This window comes from Scomber scombrus, chromosome 14 (assembly GCF_963691925.1).
Source record: "Scomber scombrus chromosome 14, fScoSco1.1, whole genome shotgun sequence".
In the NCBI taxonomy this organism is placed as follows: Eukaryota; Metazoa; Chordata; class Actinopteri; order Scombriformes; family Scombridae; genus Scomber; species Scomber scombrus.
Genome location: NC_084983.1, coordinates 16459696 through 16487149, shown reverse-complemented (window position 1 = coordinate 16487149; position 27454 = coordinate 16459696). Strand labels below are relative to the sequence as shown.

At 37.6% G+C, this 27454-nt stretch overlaps 1 protein-coding gene across 1 annotated transcript in view; it reads left to right on the top strand.

Annotated features, from left to right (window-relative positions):
- The window catches only part of cadm1a (cell adhesion molecule 1a), a 393907-nt gene that overhangs the window by 263338 nt on the left and 103115 nt on the right, over positions 1–27454 (top strand). The window contains exon 2 of the mRNA XM_062432889.1: positions 4722–4739. Within this exon, the coding sequence (XP_062288873.1) occupies positions 4722–4739 (18 nt within the window). The remainder of the gene's footprint in view (positions 1–4721; positions 4740–27454) is intronic.

Sequence of the window (27454 nt, the reverse complement as noted above, 5' to 3'; positions counted from 1 at the left end):
CTTTGATAGACATTGAATGTGTGTTCCGGGCCATTAACCAAGAGCTACGTTTGAAGATGACGCGCTTGGAAGCGTGTGGTCGTGCTGTGTTGAAGGAAGCCATTGTTGTCTTTGTGTTTCTAGCGAAGAGCAGAGTGCCCAGGCCTCCCTTACCTGATGAATACAGATGAAAGCAGGACTGTTATGTCGGGAGTTTTTTTTTTTAGTTTTTTTAGACCACTTCCATGACACCTTCCATGACTTGCCAGTTTTCTTATTAAGTGAGGTTGGCTCATGTTATTTCCTGAATGGAATGTTTTTCATAACTGGATCAAAATGGTGTTTTCTTTTCAGTGGTGGGACTAAATGGAGCATTGTTTTAACTTCTTAGATGTGATCTTTCCTTTCCATGAATGTTTTTTCAGTCATTTTCAGTTAATCAGTCATTGGTCCAAAACAAGACATCTGAACAACTATCATCCAGATTTTGGTATTTTGTGTTTTTTGTAATTTGGCGTGCATTTTTAAGTCCACTAGAGGATGATTTTAGTGATCCAGAATTTGTAGTCAAGCCAACAGTTAAGTCTTTAGAGGTATTTAGAAGTAAAATCCAAAAAAACGAACCACAAACAATCCCAAATACTGCTGTGCAAAAGTACAGAAAGTCTGGTGTGGTGGGTCAATGATGAACTGGTAAATTGGTCTGTAAGCTGTGGTGGATCTTCGGTATTAACTTTACCTCTTGGCTTTGAGCAAACACACAAATGTCAGCATTTAGTTTGTGACTTAATGGTGATTGCTATGAATGAATGTAATAACAGATAGACATGATGATGGCCACAGATACAAAAATAAGTTGTAAAAAAACAGAATTATACTTAACCTTACTGCATACTGTTTATATTCTGACTCATAATTAGTCTCTACACCAATTCACATTCATAAATTCACCCATCAGTCATTAATACATTTTTTAGTAATCCTACTATTTGATTAATCTTTTGGAAAAAAGGACATCCACAATCACTATGTTATGGTCAAGGGCAGCATTTTATAGAATATGATGAATGCAACAACATGCCTGAATGCTGATGTTTGGTCAAACTTGCACATTTGCATATGTAAAAATGTGTATCAGCTGCACAAAAAACAACAACAAAAGATGCATTTTATTTCCAATTTTGTATACTGTGGGTATTTAAATGTAGTGTTATTTATGCTTGTGCTGTTTAAAAACCACATTGCATTCTTATTGTGTAACTTACATCTTTCTGTGTTTAACTTCTAAACAGTAAAAAAAAATCATCTTTATTTTCTTCATTGTTGCTGACTGTTTTTTAACAATAACCTTAATTATTGCTGCGTCTGCTCAACAAGGACTTTTCCAAGTCGGTTTCGACAACCGCCGGTTTTCAGGCGAAGGAGGGAGGAAAGAGGAAGAGGCAGAATATCTGACAACTTGAGGCAGAAAGGGTAGTGGCTGTGTTTATCTTGAACTACTTAACTCCCTGGCTGTCAAACATAGAGAGAGACATTGGGAGGTAGTGGAGGCCTTCATTAAATGCAGCTCAGGCCCTGGTGAAACCCTGGTTAATGTCCCTATCATCTCTGGAGTGGTCCAGCGTCTAGCTCTCTGTCCAAATGACTCATGTTTAATGCATCTCTACAGTGCTTGTCATTTAACCTCACCTCTGGAGGTTGTGGGTCGGGTTGGGATAGCAAAAGCTCCCACAAGGCCCATAAGGGGCAAAACGGCCATGCAGTTATTCTTCACCCGCTCTCCATTTACTTAGCATGGGGAGAACTACTCTATGTCTCGCCTATTGCTGTGTAATCTCCCCAAAGCAAAACCCCAGTCACCCCATCACACTGCATGAACCTGAAGTCTAGGGTGGTCTGGGTAGACTATGTGGCTCTGTGAAACACTTTGTTACTCAGCTTCCTCTGTGCTACAGCTGAATGCCAAAGCAGTGGATGACTGATGCTGATGCTATACTGGGTGACTTCATGATTTAGCTGTTTACTCTTTAGATGAGCTCTACAGCTTAAAAGCTTTTCCAGTGATACTGAAGGCTGTCAAACGTTAATCAAGCAGATGTCATCTTTTCTTAGAACTGGAATATCATTTGTTAGAGTTTGTCACATTGGACTCATTAAACACTTACATTTTTAAGGCACATGATGAAAATCAGGGCTTGGAAAATGAACGTGACTTTTTTACAGTGTCGGGTGTAACATGTTATCACATTACATTTACTTGTAACTCAGTAATGTATCGCGTTACAGTGTCTACATTCAGTAATCACATTACAGTTACTTAACAAAGAAATATGGCGTTACCTGGTTACATAAGTTCTTCAAAATTATGTATAAATTGGGTGGATAAAACAATAATGATAGTTGCTTTTCATGCACGCTTGCAGTACAACTGACTGACCTCTTGTGCTAACACAAAGCTAATAGCGAAGCACTTACGGACCCACAGTGATGCTGAAGCTGAGTGTATGCAGACCCCAACCAAGCAGACAAAGCTTGTGCGTTGCTCATTAATCTCCGTCTTTTGGAAACAAACTCAGCAAAGTACTGATAATATTGACCAAACAATATAATATAATATGTTTTATAATATATAATAGTGAACAGACAGCCATCATTAAACTGTAGTGAGCTATCTGGACCGGTGTTATGTTGGGATGGAAACGCCAGCTAGTGAGCCTGTGGAGAGTCTCTTTAGACTCAGTCTTGTGCTCCCAGGAGAAACAGATTGTCTATATATTATTTTGAGGCAGTTATTATTTGTAAAACATGGTGTTATGATGGTCAAGACTATATTATTTCATGTGTTGATAGATTATTTTTACACAACATCGCCAGCGTTGCTAAGGAGTAGCGCAAAAGTAATGTAACTAGTAGTGTAATTACTTTCCACAGGGAATAATTAAGTAATGCATTTTTTTTAGTAAAGACCCCAACACTGCTTATTCATGACGCGTTGCACAATATAATCCATTTAAAGCATAGTAAGCTTTTAACCTCAGAGAGGCATGTTATATATATTTACTAAAAGCAAAGGAGCAACAATTCATAGACATCTTTGTCACAAACAGGGCTGTGTAACAGGATGCAAAAGAGCTGAGATTCTGCTCTTTGTTTAATTTGATCTTCACTCTGTATTTTCCTCTCATTTTCCCTGCTCACATGCAAAAAAAAAACTGCCTCCCTCTCACTTGTCTTCTTCCTCCCCTTACACACATCCACTCAATCTCTGCCTCTCTTCCTTTGCGCTGGATAACGGTAATTAAAATATCACCATGATTGAAATTTGGCAAAAGTTTAAGAGGAAATAGGTTTTCTAATCAAAAGCTGCCTCGTAGCTGGAATCCTGATGCTTACTTGGCTGAAAAATGTTCTTCAACGATGGGGGCCTAAATGGATGCCAGGCTGTATATTGAACGCCAACGCCGCTTGTTTCACTGCAATGTTGGATTTTATAAAGATGTCTCACTCGAGGCTAATATAACCCCTTTTAGCCTGATCTCACTTGTTTATTTAGAAGTCTGTTTTACTCTCATTTTTCACAAGACATAAATGTGTATTTCCACATTATTGCTGTTTTGTTTTTACACACAAAAGTGGCAGTAAAAGTAAAAATCATCATGCTTAACCAAAAGACACACGAGAGCTGAGGGGAGCGTGTTAGTTACCTGAAAAGCACAAGAAGAGGTTTGCACTTGCACCTCAGATTTGCTTCCTTTAAAACCTTACAAGGCCCCTTCCCAACATTAAATCCCATAAGTGTAAGAACCCGTAACAAAAATGTACATACTCTCACTGAGCTACATTCAGATTATGCAACTATACTGTTATTAACCCTTTCATACTTTGCATGGTCAAATTTGACCTATTTTTACATTTAAGAGTTGTAAAAACACCCTATACACCTTTATTTTAGCTGGGATTTTCTTAAAGTGACTCACAGTATATAAACATTTAAATAAAGTGCATATATTTTTTTTATTTTTGTGCAGCTGATACACATTTTTGTACATGCAAATGTGCAAAATTCAGAGAATATGACAGTATGTTAGGGTTAATGTGGATCATATGGGCTTTCCAAAGCATAATTTCCAAAGTATGAAATGTGAAATTGACACTATCATTACTGTTATCATGTGTTGAAGAGTTGAAGGTTTTAGTATCTTTGTGTCTGTTTACTCTCCAGAGGAAGGTAAACATGTTGTTATATGAAGTGTTTTGTGATGGACTGTTACTTATTGTCAACATTATTCTGTGTTAACGATGATTATTGGGATATTATATACAGTATACAGTATATGTTTAGATATTTGGCATTACACTTGCAGATATAGATATACTAATTTCCTTAGTTCTTGCAATCCACAACATTTTGGTATGAAAAATGATATTGAAAGTTTATTTTTAACAACATGAGTTTGCCTTTGGAGTTAAAAATCTTACTCTTTACTGTAACTTCACCAACTGTTTGTTTCTCCAATCAGCTGTGATCTTATGGATGATTAAACATTCTTTTTTCAGGAGGGGAGCAGCATGAATGCCCTTTCATTGCATTCTTACCTGGCTTCTCCTGTACTTTACTAGCATGCGCCTCTATGCACTTGCAAATGGGGACAATTATCTGTGTATGGGGCTCTGAATGCTAACCTCCCTTTCTGTTTTTTCCCCCCTTTCTACTCTTTCCCGCATGTCCTCCTCCAACTCAGGAGCTGCACAGATCCCAGGTAAGCCTTCCCTGCATATCCTTTCCTTCTCCTTACCAGCTACTTCTCATCATATTGCAGCTTTTTCAGCTTCTATATTTCAATGTGTTGCTTCTTCTCAGCATCTTTAGTGTTAAAACTGCATAGCGACCAAGCCAGAATCTTTCTCAATCTCAGTTTCTCTCTGGTACATTTCGATTTCTGTCCATCTCACTTTTACATTCTCCACAGTCCATTTCTTCCAAATATCGTTGCTGCAGTCGCTGCCGCTGACTGATACATCTTCATTTCATCAACGTCCTAAATATCGCCAGCTGTAGCATCCTGGTGTACGCTGCAGTTTACCAGAGAGCTCTAAAGACAGAACTCAATGATCTGAAGAGTTTTATTCTAAAAACAAAACAACATTTTCTCAAAATGACAAAACTTTGAATGAAACCATTCATAAGTAATAACAATTGAGTTTCAAGTGCTTTCAAGTGTGGTGCTCTTCATATTTCTTTTTGTTTAAATAAGTATCACTGCTTTGATATGGATGGTCAGTGTTTTTTTTTGTTTAATTGGCTATGAAGTACTAAATATTTCATAGGTTTCATTCTTGAGGTCTTAATGATGCTTTAATAATTGAGATTTGATGGTTTGAAACAATAGTTCATCTTGATATGTGCAAAAATTAATGAGAGAATACAGCCATCGTTGTTAGAGGACTAAGGAGGGATATGGCTGTTGACAACCAATGACAATCACATTTCTCTTGCCATTCTGCGATGTATTTTTGGACCTGGAGCTGTTTTTTCATTGTGTTCCTCACAGTGTCAATGCAATGTCCTCCTAGCAAACCCCCTCCCCCAAAAAAACAAACCAAAAAGCAATAAAAAATCCTGCAATTCTATTTGGACACCCATTTCTAAGACGTTGTTGAAATGCCGTCCAAGAGAGTGTACCAATTTGATTTCTCTTTCTCATGTAGCCAGTGGTAGCTCTAACAATAAGAGCACATCTTCCAAATGTTCGTCTCAGCTTCTCACCAACTGAAACCACCTCATGTGTTGCATGCTGCAAACATATACCTGCCATTCAATTCACTTACTTATTACAATGGCTTCTACTTTGTTGTTATTTCGATTCCTGTTTAGTTACTGTCAGTGAAACTCAACATGACCTGCATATGTTATGTTTGTACTCTTTGAGCCAAAAAGTTGTGAGTGAGAACGTTACTTCTGTTAAAAAGGGAAGTATGCCTCTGTTTTTGTATCATTAGTGCGTTGGAAATGCACATTGTATTACATTTATCAAAACAACAGGTATACATGAAGTTGTGAATAATGAGTTTTCATAATGGGGAAACAAACAAACTGAACAAATCAGATAGAAAATAGGGTGATTTTATACTAAAGAGGATATAACATTTTCTAAAATCACATAGATAAAAGCTGTGGTTGCACCTACTATAGAAACATGTACCATGAAGGTTTTGAATTAACAAAATCAACAAAACCAAGGAGCTGATTGATGATTTAAGAAGGAAAAAAGTAGGCAAAGACACACATCCCTGTCTATATCAGTGGAGCTGAGGTGGAGAAGATAAACAACTTTAGGTTCCTTGAAATCAGCAGCACAGAAGGAAAGGTCAGAAATGACTATATTCCTTAAGAACATTTGAGAAAGAAAAAAATCCCATCCCAAGTGCTTGTTAACTTTTACAGAGAGGCAACAGAACACATCCTGAATGGAAACATCACAAAATTGGCACAGGATGTGTACGGCCCCAAACAGGAAGGCTCTGCAGTGGGTGATTAAAACCACCCACAACATCATTGGTACCCATCTCTGCCTGCGCAGAGTGCAAAGGATACTAAAAGACAATACCCAGCGCAGCCACAGCCTGTTCACCCTGCTGCCATCTGGCAAGAGATACAGAAGTATACGCTGTAGTAGCACCAGACTACAGAGCAGCGTCTTTCCTCAGGCTGTGAGACTCCTCAATTCATCCTCTGCACTCCAATATAAAAAAACAGCTTCATTACTTATTATTTATTAATCTATTTATATAATGTCTGGCTTTTTTTTGTTTTTTGGGACTACAGTCTGACTTCCATTATAACTTAAAATAAGTAAAATGATGATAAATGAATCTTGAAATGTAGAATCTTGAATTATAAATATAAGAATTGTATTATAAAAAGAAATATTTATTTTCCTGCTCAGAAGGAATTCAGTGCTATAAATCAAGTCTTGCTGCCTTTATCCCACGTCTACCCTGTTTCCCTTCTACCGAGCCTTTTAATCCAATAAGCAGTTCCAGCGACACTTGTACATGTACAGTTATATACATGAATTCAAATTGAGCAGAAAGAGATCGTCCCTTGGGGCTGATTGGATGGAGACCAGTACTTCACAGGCCTGTTCCTGGTCATAAACCTGTACTGCTGCCACTGAGCAGTAGTGGTGGTCTCTGCTGTTGATTGCCAGCAAAGCAGCAACATGGGAAATAAATAAACACCTCAACGTGCATCGCCAAACAAGAGACAATGACAAACACTGTCTCAAACAAATGGTGCATATTTGCTATCCTAAGCACTGCATTTTTATTTCGCCTTCTTTTGTAAAACCGCCTATAACTAAAGAAATAGTCGACTCATTCAAATCGGGACCCTCTAATAAGCTGTCTTTTCAGTGTTTAGGTTCATCTTTTACTTATGTTTCATTTACATTGGACTGAAAAAGTGTATGTGCCAAATAGGTGTATAAGCTGCCAAATCTGGCTCTTTTACCCTTTTGAAGTATTTGCCAATGATTGCAGTGCTCAGTACTTCAGAGGAATAGGGGGGAAAAGCCATGTGTCAATATTGGCAGCATCACTCTGTAAAGGTTGTTAATAAACATTAAAGGAATATATGAGAAAATTCCAAAAAGTTAGATTTATTACAGATGCTCTTTTGGTCCAGTCACATAGACGTTAATGTTCACTACTGTTAGTCTGCAGAGTTGACGCAGAGAAAGTGGCTTAGACTGAAATTAAGAACTCATAGTTAATTATGAGGCAATTAAAGAACTTAGAGATGTAGAAGTTACAAGGAACAAAACCATATAGATATAGATATTATTTCAGGGATGTTTAGCTGAAGCCAGTCATGAAAGCATCTGATGAGCCCCAGGCCTGTATGAAATTAAGTAAAAAATAAAAGCACTATTATTAGTAAAAAGACATGTATGCAGTAAGTGTCAACATGAACACAAAATGTCTTGTAATGTGTCTCAAATTGCATACTTCTGTACTTTCCTGCATTGTGCACTCTAAACAGTCAAAAAGTTGAGTGTGTAACTGTGGACACTTCTTGCCCTCAATGATCGCCATCTTGGCTCCGTAGCAGAAAGGGATGGACCACTTTTCAAACTGGAAATGGCAGTCGAGGATGTTGTAACTACGGTGAACATCGCCACATTATACAAATGTTAATTATACATGTGGTTTTTGCACTAAGCTCCACTATACTGTTGTCACATATAAGCCATCAGTAGGTTTATTGGGTTAATTTAGCAGTCTCTAACCCTAGCTAATCACCATTTCCTGTAAGTGCACTGAACTAACAGAAGTATGTGATTTGAGACGCAGCATTAGTGACGTGCTGTTCCATCACAAGCCTCCAGAACTTGCTCCTTGGTATATTTTCCAAGTCTCTGGAGCTCTACTGGAGAATTAACCTCCATTCTTTAAAATAGATACCCTCATTTGGTGTTTTGATAAGTTCAGATGGAAATGGGCTCCAAAATATCCTCCAGTTAAGAACAGATTATCAACCACACATATATTTTTGAATTTTAGCACTGCCAGAAAAAAAAAAAAAAAAACAAGCAATTGGAAGATGTCACTGCAGGTCCTGTGAATGTTATAATTTTACAGCACAAAATATGAATGGATTAATCAAATAATGATTTGAAAAGATGAGACGGTGAGCAAAATAACACCAACTTTCAAAGGTCACAGTGCTGTCTTGGTTGACCTGCCGCTATACAGACAAAACCTCTTTTTTTCCCCTTCCTTTGCATAGGTGAGTCATGTGTTTGTTCTGTATGCCAATCAATAGAAGAGAAGACGTGAGAGGATGGAGATGGGCTGAGGGACGCAGCAGTTAAACACAAGGAGTCTTATCCATGTGTGCACAGACAGGCTCTTTAAACACACACAAACACATGCGTTACGTGAGTGCAGTCACATACATAACGTATGGGGTAGAGCACAGATTAATGACTAAATCAATCACAAGCATACATTGTTTGCTTAACCTCCTGTATGCTTTGCTTTTACACACAGGTTCAATTTCCCAAGCTAGTGAAGCTTTTCAGCGCTTCAGAATATGTATTCAGCAATGTCATCTGTTGCTGCACCACATGACATGTCTTTGCTATTGTAATATCAATAGCGCCTAGTCCAATGCAATGCAATTTACATTGTGTCAGTACAGGAGCTGCTCTGAGCTGCACTGTGAGCTGAAGATGCAGCTTGTTCATTAAATAGATTTTTTTTCCTTTTTTTTTTTTTTTGGGGGGGGGTTGGCTCGGTTTGACTCCTGTCGACTCATTCAATATCTATGGTAGGTGCATTTTGAATCTTATCCATGCTCTCAAGTAGAATAAATAGATAAATAAATCATAATTACAAAGTTAATTTAAAATTTTCAGTGTGACTGATAAAACTGGTCAGGGTCAGAATTTTACAATTTTGTCAGTTTGCGACATACAGTGACAGAAGGACGAGAGCAGTGAAAATAAACAATAAAATGTAGAAGATGAGGAAACTGCAGGCAATAAAAAAAATTACGATTAAAATGACAGTTTACAGGGAGCAGAGAGTTCGGACTTCATGCTGTTGGCTTTACCGAGGGAACGCACAGAGTTCAGTAAAAAGAGCTGTTTCATGTCGGCAGCTCCATCAGCTCAGAATTGACTTTAAATATGTCACTGCATCATAAGGTCCAAAGAGACACTGTGACATTGTTATTCATTTATATTTGGATTTTTGTTTTTTTTGTTGTTATTTTCTATTACTGACATTGTGAAATGTCTTGAAAACACAAAAACCTACAATGTGTTAGTCTGTCAGCACTCCAACTTCTCCAGCATGTTTGTGGCAATCCAAGGTGCTCCATGCCCATTAATTCAGTACAAATGCAGCATCTTCACAAGCAGGACAGAAATATGTTGTTGTTGTTGTTTTTTTTTAAAAGTATATCATCAAACAGCTCTGCACTGTAGTTTTTAGCAGCTCAAACAACATTAAAGTGTTTTTTTGAAGATTATTAAAAAGAAAATGTCAAATAGACAATCCTGATTAAATAAACATGAATACCAAATGTAAAAGTTTCAGCCAGTCTTCTCAATTACTACAAATAACTGAATGTTTATAGTTTATGTGAGTCTAAAACTGCAGTAACCGGTCTCGACCCTGCAGATAAAGCCTGTATATTAAATAAGTGGTACAACTCCAAACCACTAACCATGGCGACAGTACAGCTTAAGACTCTAGCACTGTCTTATTGCATCTTATTTCACCAGTCGGTCCCAGTTGTGATATAATCTGGTGCACTGAGTTTTTTTCTAATTAATCTGTCCAAATACGGACAAGATATAATGTCAGTACCCGTTTAAAGGTATTATTGTCACAGCATGTTGAAAGTAAATTGACAGTTTAGGTCATGGCATGAGTTTAGCACATCATTCTCATCAGTGATAAGTATTCTACTGTAAACTGTCTTTAAAATAGAGTTTACTTATTTACAATTACAGTATCTAAGCAGCGTTGATCCTCTTGTTAAATAGAGTAAAATTAGCAGGTTGCAAGTTTATGAAACAAGAAAGTCCTTTAGGCCATCTCAGGCTATTCCTGCATCAAAAGAAAAGTGAAGGATGATTAATTATGCTGAAATCAAACCAGGTTATGGGGTATATAATCATAATTTTGGATAATCCAACATCAGCATAATGTTTACAGTATGAGGTGGTATTAAATATTCATTCTCTGATTATCAAATTTAATGATATGCAATTTCTCAACAGAGAGCTGCACTCAGTCATTTTATGATGGTTAAATAATTTGTCTTAATTAAATCATCATAAAACAGTAAATGTGTGTGCAGCCCTAATTAAACAATTCAGTCAGATGTATTAAAGGTATCGAGCAACACTAACCAGAAAGCCTGAATGCTCTCCGACTTCAATGATGTAAATTCGGTGTAAACGTGAACGTTTTCTGGAAACAAGTTAACAGAAATTACCCAGCTATAATAACATGTCAACCTGTTTCTTATAAAACCCAGTTTCCTAAAAGGAGTATATGTATGTTGGAACAAAACCTAAAATTAACAGGAATTGAATCTTCATTTTAGGAAGTAGTTGAAAGTATTCTTGAATCTGACACATGCTGAAATATTGTACTATACAGGCAGATGTTTTCCGTCGTTTTCAGAAAATAAGACAAAAATTACTTTAAAAAACATACAATAAATAGATGAAGAAAAACAAGGAATCAGACAAATTCCACAAAACCAGTACTTGCTGCTCTTAACTCTGCACAGCAATGTTACCTGTGATATCCTTGACAAATCACTGCAATAATCCCAATACTAATATATATATATATATATATATATATATATATATATATATATATATATATTGAGGTTACTGTAGCAGTGTGTGGTAGCATTATGACCAGTGTTGTCAAGGCTTCTCTGCAAAGTGTAGTTATATATTTTATAATGATAGAAGCAGAACCACAGGAGAAAACTATAGATTAAGTGAATATACTAAGAAAAGTGTGGAAAACAAAACTTTTTGATATAAAGTATTGGCTGTTTCTCACAGCTGCAAGCCAGGAACTAAACAGTAAACCCAACTGACTGCACCACAATGTTTCTGCTTAATGCTGGATGTTATGTTTACCACAACAGTATGTTCACTTAGCCTGGACTAGACTTCTGGTTATTAGACCCACGTAATCAATATTATTATTATTATTACTTTATTATTTTGGTTTATTTAATAGGGACAGATATAATATATATAAGACAGGCAAGTATCACAGTGTTTGTAGCGAATGGTAATATGCAACATCTGTCCGTAGAACGTTTTTTGTAAAAGTAAGAGATTAAAATAGTAACAAAGGAGTAAAAAAGGAGAAAACATCAAATCATTGTAACTAATATATGTAATGTAAAAGGGTTCCTTCATAATGCCAACACCTGCTCTACAGTGCTTCTTACTCTCTTTTAGCTCATAGTTTTGATACCATACCATATTGATTCATCAATTCAGTTGTAGCACACTAATCAATACTGTTGGTATATTTTGATGGCATTATTCCAAACCACTGACCTTATTTGTAATTCATAAGAATTTTTTTTTTTTTTTAAAGAGTGAGTTATCTTCGCCAGTAGCTGTTGTACACTAAATACCACAGCAGTCTTTAGCTATCTATAAGCTAAGAGTTGAACAAGAATAATGCTCATGTGGCTGTTACCCATTTCTCTCACTGCATTCTTTACTAATACTTTATAAATTAAAATTATAAATGGTAACTCTACATATAAAATAAATGAAGTACACTAACTGCACTGTATTGTTTAGCACACTGAAACTAAAACACAATGTCTAGCTTGTTAAAAGTTGTCTCTGCCTCATAGGAGAAGACAAGCACCACTCAGCTAGTAAACAAAAGAACCAAACATATTTCCTTTGGTGATACTGTCCAACACATACCTGCCAGATATTTTTTCAGGTTCAGCTTATCCATCCTCTATTTATGTTAATTATATTGTTCATTCTGTTTTGGGACACACTCGCCTGTAGCCAGGTCTTTAACCTGCACAGAGTACTAAAACTCCTCTCAGCTTCACATGAAGACAGAATTCTGATGAGAACCTCAACTTGGTCAAACAACCCCTGCAACTCCACTAGCAGCCCCCCCGAGGATCTCTGCTGCTTCTCCACTGCGGCTATAGTGGTATTTGTTGCAAAAGGAGGGCAACTGCACAGAAAGAGAACCTCTGTTGAGCTCAGGCTACCGATCGAGAGAATCATATAACTCCCCAGTGAGGAGCGCTCTCTAACTTTTGCAGGACATTTAGACCCTCTTGGTCAAAGTGGTCACCAAACTGAACCTCTACGCTATCCTACACTTTGAAGTGCACACTGTGCAGACAGGCACTCTCCTGTTAAGCACCAGAAACATCCTAAGTACCATCAACAATGGCTGGAAATTTAACAATGGGAAGAGACCACATTTCAGTTGCGATGCCTCGTATTACTGTATTGGCCGTGAGGTTCAGACTTTCATTCTGTGATTTGGAGCTTGTGTACATTACGGTGTGCTCTGTTAACCACTTCTGTTTAATAGCTAATATAGATTACAACCTTCATCAGTGTGGCCTCTTAAAGGGATAGTTTGTAATTTGTTTAAGGGGGTGTTATATGAGCTAGTTATCCAAAGTCAATGTATTACATGCAATTGTTTTTGGGTTGGCAACTTCCACTTTGGAGAAGCAAACAGGAGTACTGGCACAGAGGAAGACAATGTACTGCTGTGGAAGAGGCCAGCAGCAAAACATATTAAACCCACCAAAAAAACTATCAGTTTAAATCTACGCCTTTATATCCAGAAAACTTTCACTGCTCTGCCCTGCCATCAGCCAGACCTTTCCTTTCCTTCGCCACTACATTTTCTCAACCGTAAAATATTCCTACACATGCCACGATCTGTATTATACCGCTGCAGCATTTCCTGCCCAAAACAGCATAATCTGCTGAGTAAATGGTCCATCTGACAAAAGCTTCATACGAAGCGAGCGAACCAATGACAACACTCCTCTGCTGATGATGTATTTCAATCCACGACTTATTTACAGTTACCTTGCCAATACCTTTATCCCACGAACTGAATATTTTAAAATCATTACAAAAACATTGCACCAGACCAGAAATAGCCCGTCGCTCGCCATGGTCCTGAAAACAATAAGACACGTCTTCTGCTGCATACACATACACCCTGCCTTGCCCATCAAATGTTGCGTGACTGCCATCTACCGGACTGTCCCTTGCACCATCTTTTCTGACGTTGCCCTGGCATGTGTGAAAAGGCGCAAGACGGAAATGTCCCCGAACGTAGCAGCATGTGCAAATAGTAAAAAACCACTAGCGGTGCCTTAGGAACTATGAAAGAGAACTATGCATGCCTTTGTCTGACTGTCCCTGCCTCTCTGTGCACAGCTCTGTCCTCTTTCTTGCCTTTGCCTTTAGTGGAAAATGTATATGTGGTTAGGTTACTATTTACAGTAGTAGGAGAGACGCAACACTCCTTAAACTGAACTATACTGTAGCTAATACAGTATATGCCAAATTAGATTAAGTTTTCCAGAAGAAGCATATCTCTCATGTTTTGCTGTCAATTTGTGAAAGTTCAGAACACCATAAATCCTGCCAGAGGCTTACTTAATATTTCAACATAGTTGTTTGTAGTAATTATGTCTTCATTTATTTCCACAATTATAAATAAAATTACATCATGGCAACAATTTTTGATGCAGTGGGAAAAAAAAAAACATTTAGAACCTAATTTTATAGGGTAAATTAATCTTAAATATTATAGTATTTTGGTATTAAAACCTAAATTTTTAATATAACCAAGCATCCTGCATCATAAATAAATATCTAAAAACATAAATAGCTTGAAAATTGATTGAAAATTCAGTAAGTTATGATGATTTTAATTGTGGCTAGACCGCCTAACTCTATAGACACATATGCATTAGGAGATGTGACTGCCCTGTACTAATATGGTGGCCAATTCTACCACAAGGTAATGGACTGAACAAATTGCAGTCTGGTTACAACTGTAAATGTGTTTTATTCTAATGAGTGGTAGAAGTAAAAAAAAAAAAAAAAAAAAAAGTCTGACCCATCCTTAGTTTGCAAAGTAGGTACTTACTTGAGGTCAGCCACCGCTGACACACTTCCAGAGATTGCACCACCGACACTCGTACTGAGGGCTAATGTGTGTTTGAGTTCGGGGATGCTAGGAAGTGGACCAAACCACTCTGAGGCATTTGAGGGTGAAGGAGAGGGGGGTGGATGCAAACTTTCCAAATTTAAAAGCACATTGTTTTTCATCTAAAGTGCTTCCAATGCATATTAATTACAATATACACTGTAGTTATGTTTACAATGATATATTTCTCAGAAAGTAAGCTTCAGTAGTGTTTAACTCTTCTTCTTCTCCTTCTCCTTCTCCTTCTCCTTCTCCTTCTCCTTCTCCTTCTCCTTCTCCTTCTCCTTCTCCTTCTCCTTCTCCTTCTCCGTCTTCTCCTCCTTCTTCTTCGCATCTGAACTAAGAGTAAGCTGAGAAGGAGTAACAGTTTGCAGTATTATCAACATAAATTAAATGAGCCAGTAAAAGATAAATGTGAAAGTATAATTAATCTGTTTTTAATTTATTTTAATCAACAGACTCAAAAGAAAGTAAAAGGAAAAAAAATCACACCATTAATTTTTTTAATCTATCTGAATTATTTAACTCACTGTATGATTTATTATGTATTCAATTATACTTTTGAGTTATCAGATCGCCTATTAGTGGTACTTGTATCATGACTCTTTGAGACTGTTTATTTGACAGATAGATTGCATCGCTGTGCATTTTTCAGAGCTCTTTCTTAGAACAACACCTTTGTCATCAGTTGTTTGTCACTTGTCGTGGCCTCTGACAAGTAAACCTGCTTCGCCCAGCGTGAGTCAGGAGATGATGGTGAGATATCCCCTCTCTGCTTTCTCATGCTGTTCTGCAGCTGCCTGACTCAACATAATATCCACATGACTTGCCACACATTTAAAATGCTTGAGTCAGGATAGAGGCTGTTTTCCACTTCCTCTGCACTCCATTTTTAGATGTGACTTCTCTACAGTTAGAACATCCTCTAATAAAGATGCAGTTATCCGGGAAGCAAATACCCAACATGGTAATGTGAAAATATATTGGATGCTTACATGTGTTTATTCCAGTTCAGATTTGGAGTTAGAGTCTTATTACTTGTTCCATTTGTTGTATCTAAGGTGCAGAATGGGTGCAAATGGCAAGTCTGGTTTATCACAGAGCAATAAAACAGATAAGATACCAGTCAAGCCTCATATTCCATAAATAATTGCTTTAAAAAAGACATTTTTTAGGGTTTATTTTGGTTGAAGCAGCTCAGTATTTGGCAGTAACGGCTTAAATAAGTAAGAAGCTTTGTTTTGTGATTCTAAGTAGTTAATTGGAAGTTAAGAAAAAGAAAAGAAATCAGTTTGTTGCCAGTTTCTAAATACCGCCATTGTTTCTCCATTCTAACATTAAAAGAACAAATGAAAAAGAAATTAAGCCTTGCACACATTTACAATGACACTGACAGCTTGTGTAGTTGCCAACAATGATTCTCTTTACAGGGACAAGTGAAAACAACAAGCCAACTTTCAATAAAGGGAAGTGTTTAGACTCATTTCAGATTTCTAATCTGTTAGAGAAGACTAGATGAAGATTTTTAGGGGCCCCGTGAACTAATGTAAGATGAAAATACTAGTTTTTGCCTGCTGCAGTATTAAACATAATTGCCACTTGTAGTTAAATTATCTTGATGAAATTCACTCTTTGATTGAAGAAAATGACAAATTCACTCAAAGTGTTTCAGGAAAATTGAAGGTAATTTGAATTGCAATACAGATAGTCTTCTTCAATACTACGAACAATGCAGCCTAAAGAAGAATCATCACTTTTCTCTGGATGAACACTTGCTTAGATAAAACTGGTTGCAGCTTAATTAAATCAAAGATAGAATCAAAACATACAATTTTAAACCTTTCTTATAATGTGTTACACTTAAACTCAGCAGATGTTGTTGCAGCAATGTTGTAGTCTTCCCAGGTACGATGAGTGTCTTCAGAACAGTGCATGACGGAAACAAAAAAACTGTACCATACCATAATTATCCTTTAAACATGTTCCAGTTTTATCATCAGCATGACCTCACAAAATATTCAACAGTTGAAGGCACATGCTTAAAGGAGACACTAATGAATCTTCATAGGATAGAGGACAGAAGGATGCTGCGGTGCCCTCTACCTCCCTCCCTTATTTTCTAATTCTCTCTCTCCCTCTCTCTCCTTTGCTGCTCCTTCAGAACCCCGATAAAGGCTCGCAGCTCTCTTTTGTTTATCTAGAGGATGTAGAAACATCTTCTCCTCCTCCTCCCCCATCCCACCTTCCTCCCTGCTCTGTCTTTCTTCCCTGAAAGATATTTCCAAATGAGTGAGCCCAGACCACAGCTGCCTCTCTGACGCATTAATCACTTGGCTGCTGCCCCCTCCACTCCTACATATACACTACACACGCACACACACACACAGATACACATTCTCACTCATGGATAACCTGGTTTGACTCACACAAGTAAAGGCATGTACCACTACCGTGTAATATAAACACGTGTCAACACACACGACTTGAGCGAATAGATAAAAAAAACACAGCAGGATGATACACACACACACACACACACACACACACACACACTCACTCACACACACACACACACAAAGCATCCGCCCACCACTCAAATGATCTTGACTCTTTATACTACACCAACTCCCTCTCTCTCTCCATCCAGCCATGGCTCCCACATGACCCTCCATTTTCCTCATCATTAGCGACACCAGCCAGGAGCCAGCCGCATTCCATCCACCCTTCCCTCCCTCCTACCCCGACTGCCTCCCTTGTCGCTCCTCTGTTTACTTCTCGATTTCTTTATTTGAATCTGGCACAACACCTCCCCTCTGTCTCCTCGGAGCAAAGATGGGGTATGAAAGGCAGCAGGAAAGCGAAGTAGATAGTGGGGGGAGGAAAGAGAGAGTGGAGAAAAACCTGCATTAGATATTAATTTAGAAATAAAATCATATGTAAAGTAATACACATGGTTTATGTAACTGCTTTGTAGGAGAGGAGTGAGGGATGTTACACATTCTGATAGTGAAATCTTGCTTTGATGAGACCAAATCATCAGTAGGGTGATGGGCTGATATGAGCTCTGGCAGGTTGTAGCAATCTGATTATTTTTTTACTAAACCAACCCATCATTTGTAGTGAAACTAAACTTTCAGATACACGTACAACTGCACTAATGAGTGTTCATTGTATGTATTAACAATAGATCAAATGACCATGTATAATGTGATTGATGTGTAATCTCTTATGATTTCACAGAGAATGATCACACAACCACAAGTGGACAGAAATAGCAACCTTTAAATCAACGTAATTCTTAATTGCTGCAGAAAAACATCAACTGTTCCTGTAGCAACTGCTAGATAGAATAGATTTAATTTAAACATTCTCATTTCTCATTGTTGGTTGTAGTGAAAACTGCAAACTCTAGGAGACACTAAGAAGGCACTTTATGAAATCTGTGTTGACTCCTTCTGAAAAATCAATTTAATAGCATGTTTGCGACAACACTCAAAGATCTGTTTCGTAACAGCTGTTGCATATTCATGAATAATTAATCCACAATTGCCTCATTTTCTCAGAGACCATCATTTACATTATAGTAACTCTGGACTAAACAGATGTACTGTATGGTGACTCCAGGCATTGCAGCTTTCCTTATCTAATGAGATTATCCCTACAAAGCAGCAGTGCCTGCAGTAAATGTGTGTGTAACTTTGCAGTATCTGCTTTTAAATTGCTGCAGATATTGCTTGTCACAATTGGCCATAGAAAGCACAACACAAACACAAAGCATAAATGATGTGGATACAACAGAATGACAAATAAATAGAAAATAAATATCAGTGGTGGTTTGTATTTTGGTATGTATTATCATAAACAAACCACGATACAGCAGCGCACTTTAAAGCTTTGCAGCCCTCCACCGAAATATTTTTATTTTACTGGCATTGTTGAAATTTGCGTTGCACTCATTAAGCTCAGCAGTGAGATAAAGGTGTTTTGTGCAGCATACAGCAGCAGTGGTAGCACAAAAGCCACTTACATGCTCACTGCAAGCATGTAACACCCTACAAAGCTCTTCACACCCTGTTCTTACATAATGTGTCACAAATCCACTGTTCCACCAAGCATCATGGAAAGATGTACGTAGTGTGTGTGTGTGTGTGTGTGTGTGTGTGTGTGTGTGTGTGTGTGTGTGTGTGTGTGTGTGTGTGTGTGTGTGTGTGTGTGTGTGTGCGTGCGTGCGTGCGTGCGTGCGTGCGTGCGTGCGTGCGTGCGTGCGTGCGTGCGTTGGTGCGTGCGTGCGTGCGTGTGGTGGGGGGTTATAGGAACATAGCGGTGAGAATGATTTAGTATTATGGCTGACTCTATAGTTAATGCCATTTACAAAAATGTTGATTGTAATTATAGTCACAGGCCAGGGACAAGGGGCAACTACAACCACTTGAGGCTGAAGCCGATACAAAAGTATATTAAAGTGCAATACCACCAAATGACCACTAGATGCTGACTCCAGCTGACACCCATTCACTCAAGCGTCAACTTATCCTTCTGCAACTTTTTTTTTTTTCACTGAGTCATAATGGTCTCAAACACTTTCAGGTAGACTTACTGTAGCTTTGATGTGTGGGTGTTAATTGACAGCTGTGATTTACAGTCGGATCACCTGCTGCTCTCCCCAGCTCCTGGACTCACGCTGAGTTCCAATACTATTGCTATATTTCTTCAAGTGTTTGTTACTTGATTACGATACCTGCCCTGGTAGCACAATTTAGCTAAAGTAAATAACATTATCCTAAGTGCGCGCCTCTAAGTGTTCTCAGTAACCTAGCGTTCGCTTCTGTCCGAGATAGCAGGGCATGTTTCCAGAGTGTGAAAGGCAAAACCCCTGCACTTCTAATTTGGAAAGTCCTGGCTTGGAAAAGATAGCGCAGAGCATGAGCTGCATCTTTGGGCCTCAAACCAGCTCCAATGCAAATCAATCGGTGAAGTTGAGCATTCTGATGGAGTACCATGAAATTTTGCCTAACTTTCCTGACTTTTCCTAACTTTCATGATTCCCTGACTTTTTAACTGGTGCCATCTGCAGGTTGACATTGCGCAAGATATTATAACTTTTTTTATCCCCTGACTTCTCATTTTTTGCTCAGAAAATGTGAATGATATAAAGTCCTTCATTACTTGTGGCAGAGTGAATATAATTTAACAGTTTTATATATAACTATCTAGATCTCTCCACTCTGTGTGTTTATTTGACACTTAAAAGCGAGGAGATATATTAGCAATTCAGTCAGATGCATTATCCTACATTTGAAGGAACCTCAAAGGGAGATCCTGCTATCACCAGCTTTAGCTTTGGTCTATTATAGATTACATGGTTAAATAATGCGATGTCAGACTGAAAAGTATGATATTAGTTCATTACAACTTTACGGTATAAAAAAACAACATTGGCATATTTTATTAGGCTTTTGCTGGTTGATATTCATATGGCTTCTTTAAAAAATGACTCTCAGAGGAACTTGACATGTATTATTAGTTATGGTGGAATCAGTCCAAAAGTCATGTTATTTTGTTACAGTTCTCAGCTCCTTCATGTCAGAGGATGAGTTACAGATGCATACTGCTGCCACCATGAGAAAAGATGAGCTCATAACCGTAAATGATAAATAAATCATATGTATATGTCCAGTAAAAGTGTTTATATCTATAAAAAAAAAAAACATCTTTATCGAGATCAATGTCTCTTATCATAGCAATATAGTGTTTTTATTTTCCTCATGTTCATATTTTCTAAAAGTTCATACCAGTTTATCTTGTGATTTTGACATTTATAGACTTTTGGAGCACCTCTCGAGCGATTACCAGTATTTCTGCTCTGTACACAACCAAATAAAGAAACTGTATGACTACCATGACAACCAACAAACAACAAAGTTGATCAATGGCTTGGAGAAGTATTGGAAGCTGAAACTGTAAGCACTACATAGGATGAGGTGAGATATCAGTTAGGGACTGACAGGTGCTGACAAGATCAGATGCAAGATGCATGTGGATCAGTTAATTAGCACCTTTCGGAGAGGTTGTTTCAGTAGTCAAAAGATACTGTCAAAGTGCCTGACCTGTGGAAAAATCTTGGATTATGTTGATAGCTAATAATAATAGACCAGTTCAAATAAATGGAGAGGTTTCGAGGAGCTAGTCTGAAACTACTTTATTCTGTAATCTTCTCTCATCTCGATATTTATCAGTTTGCCAATTATAAAGCTTGTAGGATTGATGATACACTCATATTTGACTGTATTTGTATTTACATATCTATGTTATCTTGAATTAGTCAGTAGTTTTGTAAATAGTCATTTTGTTGCTTTTAGTAGTGTTTTAGAGTCAGACTAACCCACTGTGTTATAAACAGCTTTTACCAACAGCAACTCAATCATGTGCACAAATACATTTTTGGGTTACATAATAGCCAGCAAATCAAGTCCATTTATCTTGTGTCAGCACCACAAGGCTGCATCTTGTCACCTGTTTTGTACACTTTGTAGTCAAATAATGGATAAATCATTACTTATGTTGGCGGTACAGCTTTTTAAAATAAAACTGGTGTTGAGATCTCAAATGATGTTGAGACAAGTTTGTTCTTGTTTTAATTATAACATGAGAAGTTTTTATGTTATAAAGAGAAGAAACTGACACGTGTTTACACGATCTGATTCAATTTGACTGATGTATGTGTTGAGCACAGTAGATTGATGAAATAGTCTACTTGTACAGAGGAGTACAGAGGGAAAAGTCAGACCTCTCAGAGGTATAATGTCATTTCTTATTAATCTGCTTGGACTATGATTTAGATAAATGTGCTGAGGATTAAGACCTGGATCACAGAAACATCATGTTTAACTGGACATTGAAAGAATAATATGAAAAGAAAACGCTCTAAAGCCACAACAAACCCTTAAATCCTGCACAAATTCAAGGCCACGAAAATGAGAAAATATTCAGTCACCTCTGTAATGGCCTCATAGCTGTTAGGATTCATTTACTCCACTCAGGATTATGAATTTGAAAAACTGCAGCTGTTTATTTTCAGTTAATGACAAAATGCTAAACAGTCATCATATGATGCATTGTAATGTGCCACCCACCAGGGCTCTATAAAGCCATTCGCTGCTCAGTAAAACTCACAAACACATAAAAGGGTACACAAAGCAATAATAGTAGAACAATACAACTTTGTGAGCAGCTTAACAAAAACTGTAAATCATTAACAGGTAAGTACTGTTAAAGGTACAGGCTTGTTACTGAAAACTTGATAGAAAACTAGAAAACACAGTGACTTTATAATATGGGAACCTGCTGCACACATACGATAATCTTGTTATAAGAACATATACAGCATGTTAACTTCTTGTAATAATGACATACCAAGTCATCTTAAAAATGAGTGTTCCAGTAACAACAACGATATATTTGATTATCACAGGAAAGGATGTTGGACTGCTGAAATATGAAAAACCCTTCTGTCTAAGAGATCTGTCTAAAATCTTAAAAGAATAAATCAAAGCTTTCCTAAACTGTGTATATTCCAAGTAACAATTATAATAAATTCAGAATAATTTGAATTAAATTTTAAAGTGATTCCAACGAATTCTTTAGAATGAACTGTCTAACTTTGCAAAGATGGTGCTAGTTAAAGGCTACAACAGTATCTGTCAGGTCCAAAGTGTCACTTTCAGGTATGTTTGCATGCTGTTTAATGTGCTGTAGATTAACAGTTTATTTTCTATCTGGCTTACCAACTGATGTCAGATGGCACTTTTCCCAGTTGAATGTTTGTTTGGTGGCTTGTTCAACAAGCTAAGGTGCAGGACAAGGTGTGTGTTCATGTTTGTAGACTTTAGTAGGAAAACAAGTGTGGGAGTCTGTGGCTCTTGAGTTGGGTAGCAGGGCTATCAGGCTCAGTGTGACTGTTTGCTTTGTTAGTGATCAAACGACATGTTATCACTTTATTCAAGATTTGATTTGCTCTGTCAAAATAAGCACTCCAGCTACGTAAGCGGATGATGGTACCGTATTTAATCAAAATAATGTAAATATATGGGGGACTATCATGAAATCAAAGCATTAAAAATAGAAATGTCTCCCTTTTGGTGACTGATCATTTCTCAAAGGACGACTCAGGACAAGTGATTTACAGAGCTAATATTCTGTAGTCGAGAAAAAAAGGTCATTTAATTTCAGATTAACTTTAAAGTAATTTTGACAAACTTCAGAACTTTTATCAACCTTATAAACCTCAGTACTTGTGATAATTATAATTGTAGTTATTTACAGGTTGCACAGAACCCCGACAGTGTAGTTCCATGATTTTCTTTTTTCAGAAAACACTTAAGTTGAATCACTTGCCATTGTTACTGTGACCCGCTCACTGGTGCCTAAATACGGTCGCCAATGGGACTTTTTATCCCCACCATGTTCATGTGTTATGGTAACAAAGTGGTAACGTCCATGCCAGGTATTACAGTCATAGCAATATTGTCTAGGCCTACTCTAAGATGAGAACACAGAGGACCATGGTGGGTATTAGAATAGAATAGAATAGTTTTTATTGTCATTGTCCACCATCAATATTGCACAAGTCCCTTCAATATTACATTCAAAATTGTTGTTGCAGTTATCACAGGATCAGGTTTTTGGAGCATTTAGAGCAGTTATTGCTTTAGAATAAAAACTGATGTTTAACCTGCTTGTTCTTGTTTTACTGTCCTGTAACATCTGCCTGAGGGCAGCACTTCAAACAGAGTGTGGCCCGGGTGGGATGGGTCTTTGAGGATGGTGTAGGCCTTTTTGAGAATAGCTGGAGCTGTAGAGATCTTCCAGGGAGGGAAAAGGGCACCCGATGATCTTCTGGGCGGTGGTGACGACCCTCTGGAGCGCTTTCCTTTCTGCTACTGTGCAGCTAGCAAACCACACACAAATGCAGTAGGTCAGAACGCTGTCTATGGAGCAGCAGTAGAAGGACACACACAGTTCCTGAGTTAGCTGGTTCTTCCTAAGAGCGATTCTCAGGAAGGAGAGTCTCTGCTGTGCCTTCTTAACCAACACTGTAGCGTTAGCGCTCCAGGTCAGGTTGTCCTCTATCTTGATTCCCAAAAAGCGGAAGTCCCTCTCCTTACTGTTGGACCCTTTAAATTGCCTTTACACATTACTAGCATTTCTACATTGCTCCTGTATTGATGTGAGGCACTGGGGGAAATATGGATCATGGTGAGTCCAATCACTACACTGACCAATAAAATCTGCCATGAAATCTGTTTTCTTTGAGCTTCCCAACAGTCGGCGCCTACATACAGATTAACTGAACTGCCTCCTTCAAATCCTCACCAAGAGGGATTCCACTGTTTGAAGTGGTCAGGCTATACATGGATCTTGACCTTTTCTCGGTTGCCTCTAGCTGTCAGTTGGCTGTGCTAACACAGCATTCACACAGTTAGCATCTTGGTTGAAGGGTTGTTCTGTTCTCACATGGTGTGGTTGAAATGAGAGGCTTCAACTGCAACTCTGGAGTCAAAACATCAAATACATTTTGATTAGCAAAGTCACAGGTTTCTTTTGTGCCTTTTGTAGTCCTAGATGATTAACTATTTAAGCAAATCTCTCAACTCAACTCATCTCAGAGATAAAAGGCGTTCGCACAGTATACCCTGCCCTGAAGGTCTCGATCACAGCTGCATTCCTATGTCTTACTCAGTAAATTAAAGCTGACATATCCGATGCTAATTCAGAGCCTGAATTTAATTCATTCCACGATTACCAGCCTAGTCGAACTGCTAATGATGCATGTGTCTATCCATATAAACTCACCAAGAAGGATTACTTAATATCTTGTGACATTTTTACCACCTGGTTACATCAATCCAACACTACAAACCATAGTACTTTGGGTTTGTTGCTTGGAGTTGCACTGAGAAATTTCCATGAATCATTCCTGAGATGAGAGACCTTGCTCAGAATTAGCCGGGCAAGGGGGATGCAATACCATAGAGCCCCACCTTTGAGCAATCCTATGTGACTTAAATATTAAAAAATAGGGTAAACATTATAGTGTTGAGTTTATTTAAAGAAGTAAGAATGACTTGAAAAGAAAAACATATTTTTTACAATATTTTCTGATTCATATATTTTTATTCATACATTTTGTCTATTACTATTATGCCGGTTATATATGGTCATTCTGTAGTAAAATACTTCAGTGAGAAGCTTTATTACTTGCGTATGTTTAAGCTATTTGGTGAAGATTTGAAGATCATGTTCTTAGAAGATGTTGTTAAAGTTTTGGAAATGTTGTTACATATGGATTTAACACTGATTAAGTTTTGTAGAAATATAATGCTTTTTGTCATTCGCTCCTCTCACATTTTTTATTTTATTATTTTATTTAGTTTTATTAATCATCCTGAGTGTTCAAAGCTGTGCTTTATCAGCGGGAAGAGGTTTAAAGACTCTGTCAGCCAGCAGTTCCTGGCAGTATACAGTATTTATCCTGATAAAATAATTATGGGAGTAGTTTAGATTTATCAAGCAGCTGCTAGTGATTTATAGTTTGGATTGTGGTCAGCTGTGCTTTATCAGAGGCCAGGCGTTTTTCTGTATGTGTTTGTGTGAGTGATGTTGGCTAACTAATGCCTAGTGCAAGCTGCACTTCATATTGGACTTCACATAAGTAGATTGACTCATTACTGAATCCTTATCTATCATGGATCAGGGCTAGTTTAACCATGATGGATTAGCTGATGTAACAATCATAACCAATCATGTCTTTGTTGCATTGAATGCATCTTTAGACTCGGCCAGTAAAATGCTGCCCAACAGAGGTACACTCAAATTTGGCTGTAGGATGGGCCCATACATTTGCATTAAGGTATAGTGTCTACTGCATCATTACTGTGTATGGCATAATGTACTCATTATTATGGTAAAGAATGCCCTCATAGAAAGTAATGCTGCACTCATCCAGTCATTCAGAGGGCTTATTCAAAATCAACTCTTTGCGGTCAACACAGAGACATACAATCAGACATACATCTGTGGAAACAAGCAATCAAACAGGACTGACTGCAATCAGACATTGGCAAAACACAAACACAGGCACTTGTACTTCTATGTGTGTATGTGTCTCTCTCTCTTTTACACACACACACACACACATAGATGCTCAGGCCTGGTGCACAAAGATTTGTCATTTTATCAGCAGGAACCACACCAAGAAAAAAAGGAGAAAATGATTGTATGCTGTTCATGCACTCGGATACACGTGTTCCTCAAAATGTCAAAGGGAAGTTAATATCACTGATGATCACAAGCAGTGCAGAGAGCAGCATGGCACACGAATGTTAAGTATATAAATTATGAAAATGTACAGTACTGTACGGTATTACTTTGTGTTGCATCATGTTTCTGATTGAGACGGCGTATGAATTAATATGTGTCGAACAATTGAACTACTAAAAAATGCAATATTAGTGTTATTACAACTAATAACACCACTGGGAGAGTAGGGATGGGGAAAATATACACTGACAGACTGATGTCTGTATTAATATTTAATATTTCCAGCAAACTTTTTCTCCTTGAATCCTGTGTGCAAGTGATTTGTAATGTGCAAAACAAAATCTACAAGCAAAACCTCATCTAGTGAGTCAATGAACACATCCGAGATAATGTGCTGATGCTGTTTGGGGTCATTACGGGGGTCTGTTTCCTAATGAAAATCTTTCTCACTGTCATGGTGGCCATCTGTGTGACCTAACTTAATGTGCATACATTTCGTATTGAATCAAATGGAAACATCCGGCTTTTAGTCTAGGCAAATGGAACATGACATTTTCCCTTTCACTGTAGTCTTAGTGAATCTGGACCTCTGGTTAGCTTTGTACAGTGCGGTGTGGGTTGTCATTGTCTGACAACTTTAATCTAGGATTGGCTGCTCCGACTTTTTGACATGGACGGCCGACGGAAGAAATCTAACCCCTGTTCAGCCCCATGGGCCAAATATTGTTGGAAGTTGGAAATATCAGCGGTACATGACACTGGATAAAACTTAAAAGATACACTTTGACAGTTTTAACCTTATCTGTTTGTATTTGTAGTATGGCATGCTTTAAAAGGCCTCCAGTATTATCAAAAGAAAGAAAAAAAATATGGAGTCAAAGGACTATTGAACGAGGAAAATGCTGCTTTTTTGCAGCATGTTTTAACCCTTTCATTTCACATCTATCATCTGTCAATGTAAATTTAACTTTGAAAGTCTTGGAAGTAATCCATCTAATGCCAATAAAATATGTTTTAGTACATACATACATATAAGAAAACTATTCATTTTTTTCTGGAAATGAGAGTCAAAGCTCTAATTATTGTCTTGTCTCAACAGCCATATTATAACTTTGCCTAAATGTTTTTCTATTAATTAGCTAGATTTTGAGGATGCTACTTGTTTCACATTGTACAGTTTTTGATACTTGATGCTACAGACAAATTTTGGTCAGTACCAAATAAATATTGATGTTTTATTCACACTCCTATTCATCAAAATTATTGTAGTTTAATTCAAATTATTGTAGGAATGCAGATGTAAGTAGCAATATGTTTCAACTGTAGGTGATGCATTGTATCTCATGTCCCAATATAGAGATTTAAAGCATACAAT